Below are 9552 nucleotides of genomic sequence, written 5' to 3'. Positions count from 1 at the left end.
ATTGCTTTCTATGGCTCCCCATTGCTTTCTATGGCTCCCCATTGGGTTATAGGGCTGCCCCATTGCTTTCTATGGCTCCCCATTGCTTTCTATGGTGGCCCCATTGCTTTATATGACTCCCCATTGGGTTATAGGGTGGCCCCATTGCTTTATATGGCTCCCTGTTGTGTTATAGGGCGGCCCCATTGGTTTATATGGCTCCCCATTGGTTTATATGGCTCCCCATTGGTTTATGTGGCTCCCCATTGCTTTATATGGCCCCCTGTTGTGTTATAGGGTGGCCCTGTTGGGTTATATGACTCCCCATTGGGTTCTAGGGTGGCCCTGTTGCTTTCTATGGCTCCCCATTGGGTTATAGGGCTCCCCATTGGGTTATATGGTGGCCCCATTGGTTTCTATGACTCCCCATTGGGTTATAGGGCTGCCCCATTGCTTTCTATGTCCCCCCGTTGTGTTCCAGGGCTGCGCAGCCGCCCGGCAGCTGGGAGCCGCGAGTTACCTGGAATGTTCGGCCTTTACATCAGAGAAAAGCGTCCACAGCATCTTCCGCTCCGTGTCCAGCATCTGCCTGAGCAGCCCCCCCCCCCCCAAAGACCCCCCCGAGCCCCCCCCGGGGTCTGTCCAAGCGCCTCCTGCAGCTGCCCACCCGCTCCGAGCTCATCTCGTCCGCCTTCAAGAAGGACAAGGCCAAGAGCTGCTCTGTCATGTAAATGGGGAGGGGGCGTAGGGATGTGCCCCCCCCCATCACCCCATATGGGCCCCCCAATATGGGGGTGGGGGCCATATGAAGCCCCCCATAAGGATGGGGTGCCCTCACACATCACAATGCTTCCCCCCCCCCTCCACATCGGTGTGTGCTGCGACGCCATTAGCGCGCTGGGCGCGGGCAGCCCATAGATCTTGTGCGGGTGAGTGATGGTGGTGGCAGCCCCATAGATCTATGGGTGTGTTGATGGTCTGGTGGCAGCCCCATGATCTATGGGCGTGAGTGATGGGTGGTGGCAGCCCCATAAGTTCTATGGGGGGTGAGTGATGGTGGTGGCAGCCCCATAGATCTATGGGGTGAGTGATGGTGGTGGCAGCCCCATAGATCTATGGGGTGAGTGATGGTGGTGGCAGCCCCATAGTTCTATGGGGGGTGAGTGATTGGGTTGGTGGCAGCCCATACATCTATGGGGTGAGTGTATGTCTGGTGGGCAGCCCTGTAGATCTTATGGGGTGAGTGATGGTGGTTGGCAGGCCCCATAGATCGTATGCAGAGGTGGCAGTGATGTGGTGGCAGCCCCATAAATCTAAGGTGGTGAGTGATGGTTGGTGGCAGCCCCATGAGATCTATAGTCGGGTGAGGATGGTGTGCGCAGCCCATAGATCTATGGGGTTGAGTCGCACCTTGGTTGGTGCAGCCCTAGTCTGGGGCGGATGAGTTCTGTGGCAGGCCGTAGATCTATGGGTGAGTGAGTGGTTGGCCAGCCCCATAGATCTATGGGGAGTGAGTGCATGGTGGTGGCAGCCCCATAGATCTATGCCGGGTGGAGTGATGGTGGTGCGCAGCCCCATGAGATTCTATTGCGGTGTGATTGATGGGTGGTGGCAGCCCCATAGTTCTATGGGGTGAGTGATTGGTGTGCCGCCAGTTTCAGGGGTGATGTTGCGCCCATTAGAGCTATGGGCCGTGCAGTGCATGGGGAGGGGCTTCAGAAGCGACCCCCATGTTGGCATGGATTACGGGGTCTGCTCCCCAGCCTGGAGGGTCTCATCCTTTATTTCAATGCCCCATTGGTGTCCAGCTCTGCCCATCCCTCCATTAATTGCCTTGCTTAACCCTTTATTGGGGGGCGGGGGTCCTCAAGGCCTGATTGGGGGTCTTTGGGGTTGGGGGGGGGGTCTCTGGGGTTGCTTTGGGGGGGTTTGGGTTGGTTGTTTTATTAGACCGTCTTCTGGGGTGTGACTCTGTTCCATGTCGAGTGTTATTAAAAAGCTTTATTTATTCTCAGAAATAATAATAATAATAGAAGCCCTGAGCCACAGCGGGTGCACGGTGCTGTGATTGGGGGGGAGGGGTCTCCTATGGGGGGTGATATCACCATAGTGAAGTCTATGGAGCTTGGGGGGGGTCCTGGGGCTCTGAGAGCCCTCCATGGGGCAGGGCCGGGGGTCTCAGGTGGAAGTTGGGGGTCTAAGGTGGAAGTTGGGGGGCTCCAGGCAAAGGTTGGGGGTCTCAGATGGAAGTTGGGGGGCCCAGATGGAAGCTGAGGGTCTCCAGGTAGAAGCTGGGGGGGGCTCAGGCAGAACTTGGGGGTCACAGATGGAACTTGAGGGTCACAGATGGAACTTAGGGGTCTCTAGGTGGAACTTGGGGGACTCAAATGGAAGCTGGGGGTCTCAGGTGGAAGCCATGGGTCTCAGATGGAACTTGGGGGTCTTGGGTGGAAGCTGGGGGTCTCCAGAAGGAAGTTGGGGCACCCAGATGGAAGAGGGGGGGGGCTCGAAAGGCATGGAAGCCTGAGCGGGTCTCCAGTGGAACTTGGGGTCTTAGATGGAAGTTGGGGGGCCCAGCTGGAAGCTGGGGGGCTCCAGATGGAAGTTGAGGGGGTCTCAGGTGGGAAGCTGAGGGTCTTAGATGGATTCTTGGGGGCTCTAAGGTGGAGATTGGGGGTCTCAGATGGAACTTGAGGGTCACAGATGGAGATTGGGGTCTCAGGTGTAATTGTTGGGGGCTCAAATGGGAAGCTGGGGGTCTCAGGTGGAAGCTGGGGGGTTCCAGGCAGAGGTTGGGGGTCTTGGTGGAAGTTGGGGGCCCAGATGGAAGTTGAGGGGGGTCTCAGGTGGAAGCCATGGTCTAAGTGGGAACTTGGGGGTCTTGGGTGGAAGCTGGGCGGGCTCCAGAAGAAGTTGGGCACCCAGATGGAAGAGGGGGGGCCGACTGCAGCATGGAAAGCTGCAGGTGGCTCCACAGGTGGAAGCTTGGGCGTGCTTAGATGGTAACGCTGCGGGGGCCGCAGCTGTGAAGCGCTGGGCGGGGTCTCTGCAAGATGGAACAGTTGAGTAGGGGGGTGCTGGCTGAGGTGCGTGGAGCAGGCTGGGAGGCGTCCCCTTAGATGGTGAGATGTTGGCGGTCTGTGCAGTGGCCAACGTTCGGATCTTGGTGGAAGCTTGGGGCGGGTCCCAGATGGAAGCTTGAGGGTCACAGATGAAGTGGGGGTTCTAGGTGGATAGTTGGGGGCTCGGGCTGGCGGCGAATGGGTGGAAGGTTGGCGGGCTCAAATGGCGAACTCTGGGCGCTCTCACAGGGCTCGTGGAAGCTGGGGGCGGTTCCAGGGACGACAGTTGGGCGTCCGCCTTGGGTCGGTAAGTTGGGGGCCGCCAGAGTATACAGCCTTCAGACGGCCTTCCAAGTGTAAGTGTCGGGGGCTCCTCCACGACCCTGGCACAGTTAAGGTGGTCTAAGCGTTGAAACAGCTGATGGCCTAGATCGGCAAGCTGGGCGTCTCAGGCTGGAACTTGGGCGTCGCCAGGAGTGGAATCTGGGGCTCTCAGTGGATGTCTGGCGGCCGGGCTCCAGCGCAAATGGTGTGGGGCGGGTCAAGAAATGAAAGTTACGCGGTCAGCGTGGAACCGAGCTCGAGGGCTCTAGCATTGGGAAGCCTTGGGCGGTCTGCCAAAGGTGGAAGCCTGGGCGCGTCCTTGGGGGAAGCTGGGGGGCCGTCCAGCAAAGGTTGGCGGGTCTCCAGATACGAGAGTTGGGGGTCCACCGATACAAGCTTGAAAGGCCTCCCACGGGGTGAATTCGCGGGGACTGTAGGTGGAAGCCTGCAAGGGTGCTAAGGTGAAAGTTGGTGGGGCTCCAGGCAATAGCGGTTAGGGGGCTCCGGGTGGAAGTGTGGCGCTGCTCCAGGCATGGAGGTTGGGGTCTGAGATGGACAGTTTAGGCCGGCCTCCTAGAAGGTGAAAAGCCTGAGGGGCCGTAGAGTGGAAGCCTTGGGCGTGGGCTGCCTCGTCGCTGGCCGCCCCCCTCTGGCTAGGGGCGGCGCCGGGCTGGGCGTGTGCGCCCCGGGCGTGCCGCGGGTCTCAGGGTGGCAACTTGGGGGTCTCAGATGGAACTTGGGGGTCTCAGGTGGAAGCTGGGGGGGCTCCAGGCAAAGGTTGGGGGTCTCAGATGGAAGTTGGGGGTCGCAGATGAAAGTTGAAGGGCTCCAGGTGGAACTTGGGGGTCTCAGGTGGAAGCTGAGGGTCTAAGGTGGAAGTTGGGGGTCTCCAGGTGGAAGCTGGGGGGCCCAGATGGAGGTTGGGGGTCTCAGCCGGAAGTTGAGGCGCTCAGCGCATTCGGGGCCGCTGGGAAATGTAGTTCCGGAAGAGACATCGGAGCTGCACTTCCGGTAAGGACCAATGGGAGATGGAGTCCCGGAAGTTGCCGTCGCGTTGTACTTCCGGAACGAGCCGCGGGGGCCGCTGGGAGTTGTAGTCGAGGTGTGTGCGGGAGGCGCCTCGCTTTCCCAGCATCCCCCGCGGCAAACATGGCGGCGGCGCGGAGCTGAGGCCTCGGGCTGGGCCTAGTGAGACCGAACCGGGCCGGACCGGGCCGGGGGGGCTGGGTTGGACCGGAGGAAGGGCCGGTCCCGTTCCCGGTGCTGTGAGCGGCCCCAGCCCCGTTAAACATGGCGGGGGAGCTGGCGGATAAGAAAGAACGGGACTCGTCCCCCGGGAAGGAGGAACGGAAACGATCCCGGTCACCGGAACGAGACCGAGACCGGGACCGGGACCGGAAGGGATCCCCCAAGGACCGGAAACGGCACCGATCCCGGGACAGGAGGAGGAGCAGCCGGTCACGGTCACGGTCACGGTCCAAGTCGTTGGACAGGTGAGAGATACCGGGAGGTACCGGGGGGTGGGAAGGGATTTAACGGTTTTATAGGGTCATTTTGGGTCATTTTGGGTCATTTTGGGGTGATTTGTGCTGTTTTTTATAGGGACCGGAGGCACAAAGAGCGGGACCGGGACCGGGGGAAGAAGGACCGAGACCGGGAGAAGGAGAAAGATGGCGGCCACCGGAGGGACAAGGAGCGGAAACGGGGCAGGTCGGAGCGGGACCGAGCGGGGCCGGGGCCGGTATTGGGGGCAATGGTTGTTTTTGGGTTGGGGTTGTTTTAGGGTTGGGGGTTTATTGGGATTTTTTGGGTTTTGGGGTTTTTTGGGTTTTGGGGTTTTTTGGGTTTTGGGGTTTTTTGGGTTTGGGGGTTTTTTGGGTTTTGGTTTTGGGGCTTTTGGGTTTATGGGGTTTTGGGGTTTTGGGGGTTTGGGGGCTTTTAGATTTGGGGGTTCCGGGGCTTTGGGTTTTGAGGGCTCTAGGTCTGGGGTTTGGGGTCTGGGACTTTGGCTTTGGGGTTTTGGGACTTTGGATTTGGGGTTTTGGGGTTTTGGCTTTGGGGGTTTTGGGATTTGTGTCTTTGGGTTGGGGTTGGGATTGGGGTTTTTGGGGCTTTGGGGTTTTAAGGATTTTAGGGCTCTGGGTTTGGGGTTTTGGTTTTTGGGGCTTTGGGTTTGGGGGATTTGGGTTTTGGGTCTGGGTCTTTGGGTTTTGGGGGTTTTGCAACTATGGCTTTTGTGGTTTTGGATTTGAGGCTCTGGTTTGGGGATTTGGGGGTTTGGGGTTTTGGGGTTTTGGCTTTTGGGGTTTTGGATTTGGGGGTCTGGAGGGTTTGGGTTTGGGGTTGGGGTTTGAGGCTTTGGGGTTTTGGGTCTGGGGTTTAGGGCTCTGGTTTTGGGTTTGGGGTTTTGGTTTTAGGGGCTTTGGGTTTTGAGCTTTGGGTTTGAGGTTTGGGGTTTTGGGTCTGGGTCTTTGGGTTTGGGTTTTGGGGTTTTGGGGCTTTTGGGTTTAAGGGTTTGGGGTTTGGGGTCTTTTGGGTTTTTGGGGCTTTGGGTTTTGAGCTTTGGGTTTGGGGGATTTTGGGGTTTTGGGTCTGGGTCTTTGGGTTTGGGGTTTTGGGACTTTGGGCTTTGTGGTTTTGGATTTGAGGCTCTGGGTTTGTGGATTTGGGGGCTATTGGGTTTTGGGTTTTTGGATTTGAAGGCTTTGGATTTAGGGGTCTGGGGTTTTGGGGTTGGGGGTTTGGGGGCCCTGGGTTTGAGGCTTTGGTTTGGGGCTTGGGGGCTTTGGGTTTTTGGGGTTTTTGAGTTTGGGGGTTTGGATTGGGGGCTTTGGATTTGGGTTTGGGGTTTTGGGACTTTGGGTTTGGGGCTTGTGGTTTTGGGGTTTTGGGGCTCTGGGTTTGGGGTTCTTTTGGTCCCTCATTTCCTCTTGCTCTGCCGGTTCAGCCTGTTCCCCGATCAGGGGTAAAGACTCCAAATCCCGCAAGGAGAGAGAGCAGAGGAAGGGGGAGGAGGAGGAGGAGAAGCGCTGAAAAAGGAGAAGGTTTGGAGGGGGGGGTTGTTGGGGGGGGGGGTTTGGGTCTGAGGGGGGTTGGGGTGGGGGAGGCTGGATGTGGGGGGGTCGGATGGGGAGGGTTTGGATGTGGGGGGGGTCGAGGGGTGGGGTTTTGGATCGGGGGGGGGGGGGTGGTTGTGGTGGGGTTTGGGTGTGGGGGGGGGTGGTTGGGTGTGGGGGGGGGGGTTGGGTGTTGGTGGTTTGGGTGTGGGGGGTTTGGGTGGGGATGGGGGTTTGGATGTGGAGGGGTGTTGGATGTGGGGTGGGGGGGGGGGGGGCATTTGGATGGGGGGGGGGTTGGATGTAGGTTGGGATTTGGATGTTGGGGGGAGTTGGATGTGGGGAGGTTTGGACATGGGGAGGTTTGATGTGGGGGGGGGTTGGATGTGGGGGGGGGGTTGGATGTGGGGTGGGGTTTGATGTGGGGGGGGGGTTTGGGTGTGGGGGCTTTGCTGTGGGGCAGCTGTGGGGTGAGGAGCAGCCTTCGAGCTGAGCTGTGTGTGCAGGCGCAGCCCGTCCCTGGAGGAGCTGCTGGCCAAGAAGAAGGCGGAGGAGGAGGCAGAAGCCAAGGTGGGATCTGACCCCATCCATAGGGCTGCGGTGCTGGGGGGGGTCCATGGGGGGTCTATGGGGGGGGGTCTGTATCCAGCCCCATTCTGAGCCCCCCTCCTGTAGCCCAAGTTCCTGTCCAAGGCTGAGCGTGAGGCCGAGGCCTTAAAGCGGAGACAGCAGGAGGTGGAGGAGCGACAGCGGCTGCTGGGAGGGAGGAGAGAAGAAGAGGAGCAATTCCAGGAGCTTGGGGAGGAAGATGTTGGGTGTGAGATCAACCCCCCCCCCCCCCCCAACGACCCCTGTGTCCATATGGGGGGGCTGAGCTCTGAGACCCCCCCCTTGTTCCCAGAAGACCCAGGAACGGGAGCGCAGGGAAAGGAGGGAGAGGATGGAGAGAGAAAGTAACGGCACCGAGGATGAGGAGGGGAGGCAGAAGATCCGCGAGGAGAAGGACAAGAGCAAAGAGCTGCACGCCATCAAGGTGGGGGGGATTGAGGGGGGGGATGGGATGGGGGGGGTGAAGGGGTGGGATGGAATGGGGGGGATTGGGGGGATGATGGGGGATGGGGGGGGAGATTGGGGGTGTAGGGGGTTGGTGGGATGGGAGGGATGGGGGGGGATAGAGGGGATGAGGGTAGGGGATGGAATGGGGGGGGAATGGGATGGGGGTGGATGGGGGGCATTGGGGGGGTATTGGGGGTAAGATGGGGGATGATTGAGGGATGGGGGGTTGGGATAGGGGGGGTGGGGGTTTGGGGCGGGTTGGGATGGGGGGGATGGGGGGTTGGGGATGGGTATGGGGGTGGAATGGGGGGTTGGGGGTATTGGAGGTGATGGGGGAGATGGGGTGATGGGGATGGGGAGGGGAGGGGGTGGGATGGGATGGGGGGGGATGAGGGGTAGGGGATGGGATGAGGGGGGAATGGGATGGGGGTGGGTGGGGGGGATTGGGGGGGTATTGGAGGGGTTAAGATGGGAATGATGGGGGGGGTGTGGGGGGAGATTGGGGGTGTAGGGAGGGTGGTGGGTGGGGAGGGCGTGGGATGGGATGGGGAGATTAGGTTAGGGGGTGGAATGGGGGTGGGGTGGGATTATTGGAGGGGTAAGATGGGGAATGATGGGAGGGAGATTGGGGGTGTAGGGGGGGTGGTGATGGGGGGGATGAATGGAGGGATGAAGGGTAGGGGATGGAATGGGGGGATGGGATGGGGGGGATGGTGGGGGGGATTGGGAGTAAGATGGGGTGATGGGGGGGTGGATGGGGGGGAGATTGGGGGGTGTAGGGGGGTTGGTGGGATGGGATGGGGGGATGAAGGGTGGGGATGGGATGGGTGGAATGGGGGGATTTGGGGGGTATTGTAGGGTAATTATGGGGGATGATGGGGGAATGGGGGGTGGGATGTGGGGGGGGTGGGATGGGGGGAATGTGGGGGGGTGGGGGTGGTGGGATGTGGGGGGATGGGGGGTTTGGGGGTTGGTGGGATGGAATGGGGATGGGGGGGAGTATTGGGGGGGGTAAGATGGGGATGTGGGGGGGGTTGGGATGTGGGGGGGACGGGGGGTTGGGGATGGGATGGAGGGTGAGTGAGGGTAGGGGATGGATGGGGTTGGAATGGGGGGGATTGGGGGGGGATATTGGAGGGTATGATGGGGAATGATGGAGGAGATTGAGGGGTGTAGGGGGGTTGGTGGGATGGGGGGAGGGGGTGGATGGGATGGGGGGGATGAAGGGGTGGGGATGGGATGGGGGGGGATGGGGGGATGAGGGGTTAGGGGGTGGAATGGGGGGGAGTGGGGGGTATTGGAGGTGTAAGATGGGGAATGATGGGGGGTGGGGGGGAGATTGGGGGTGTAGGGGGTTGGTGGGATGGGATGGGGGGGGTGTATTGGGGGGGGTGATGGGGGATGTGGGGGGGGTTGATGGGGGGTGGTGGGATGGGGAAGGGATGGGGGTGTAGGGGGGGTGGGGGAAATGGGTGGGATGGGGGTGGGATGGGGGGCTGGGACCCCGTCGTGTCCTGCCCTGCTGAGCCGTGGTGCCTATAGGAGCGGTACTGGGGGGGGTGAAGAAGCGCAGGAGGACGCGGCACCTGAACGACCGCAAGTTTGTGTTTGAATGGGACGCTGTCCTGAGGAACCTCCATTGACTACAACCCGCTGTGAGTGCGGGGGCTGCTCATCTGTGGGTGGGCAGACTACATCGCCCATAGCCATCCTGTGGGGCTGGGGAACACCTGAATCAACCCCTAATGCTCCTCTATGGGGCTGTTGGCACCTATATAACCCCATAACATCCTGTGGGGCTGGACAACCCTAAATCCCCCCCCAATGCTCCTCTATGGGGATGGACAACCCCTAAATCCCCCCTAATGCTCCTCTATGGGGCTGGGCAGCCCTAAATCACCCCTAATGCTCCTCAATGGGGCTGTTGGGCCCCTAAATCACCCTAATGCTCTCAATGGGGCTGGGCAGCCCTATTATCACCCATAACCATCCTATGGGGCTGGGAACCCTACATACCCCATAACCATCCTATGGGGCTGGGTAACCCTATATAACCCCATAACCATCCTATGGGG

At 60.1% G+C, this 9552-nt stretch overlaps 2 protein-coding genes across 2 annotated transcripts in view; both read left to right on the top strand.

Moving 5' to 3' along the window:
* RND1 (Rho family GTPase 1) overlaps positions 1 to 875 on the top strand; it is a 13936-nt gene extending 13061 nt beyond the window's left edge. Inside the window, 3 exon segments of the mRNA XM_032441674.1 lie at positions 277 to 290; positions 359 to 585; positions 587 to 875. Coding sequence (XP_032297565.1) covers positions 277 to 290; positions 359 to 585; positions 587 to 710 — 365 coding nt within the window. The 3' untranslated portion in view covers positions 711 to 875.
* A 3601-nt stretch (positions 876 to 4476) lies between these two features.
* Positions 4477 to 9552, top strand: part of DDX23 (DEAD-box helicase 23) — a 22770-nt gene continuing 17694 nt past the window's right edge. The window contains 10 exon segments of the mRNA XM_032441673.1: positions 4477 to 4858; positions 4968 to 5075; positions 6081 to 6082; positions 6313 to 6409; positions 6928 to 6991; positions 7097 to 7231; positions 7326 to 7454; positions 9020 to 9026; positions 9029 to 9099; positions 9101 to 9132. Coding sequence (XP_032297564.1) covers positions 4656 to 4858; positions 4968 to 5075; positions 6081 to 6082; positions 6313 to 6409; positions 6928 to 6991; positions 7097 to 7231; positions 7326 to 7454; positions 9020 to 9026; positions 9029 to 9099; positions 9101 to 9132 — 848 coding nt within the window. The 5' untranslated portion in view covers positions 4477 to 4655.

This window comes from Coturnix japonica, unplaced genomic scaffold, assembly GCF_001577835.2.
Source record: "Coturnix japonica isolate 7356 unplaced genomic scaffold, Coturnix japonica 2.1 chrUnrandom485, whole genome shotgun sequence".
In the NCBI taxonomy this organism is placed as follows: Eukaryota; Metazoa; Chordata; class Aves; order Galliformes; family Phasianidae; genus Coturnix; species Coturnix japonica.
Note: the sequence above shows the minus strand (reverse complement) of the source record. Positions and strands in the feature narration are given on the sequence as shown.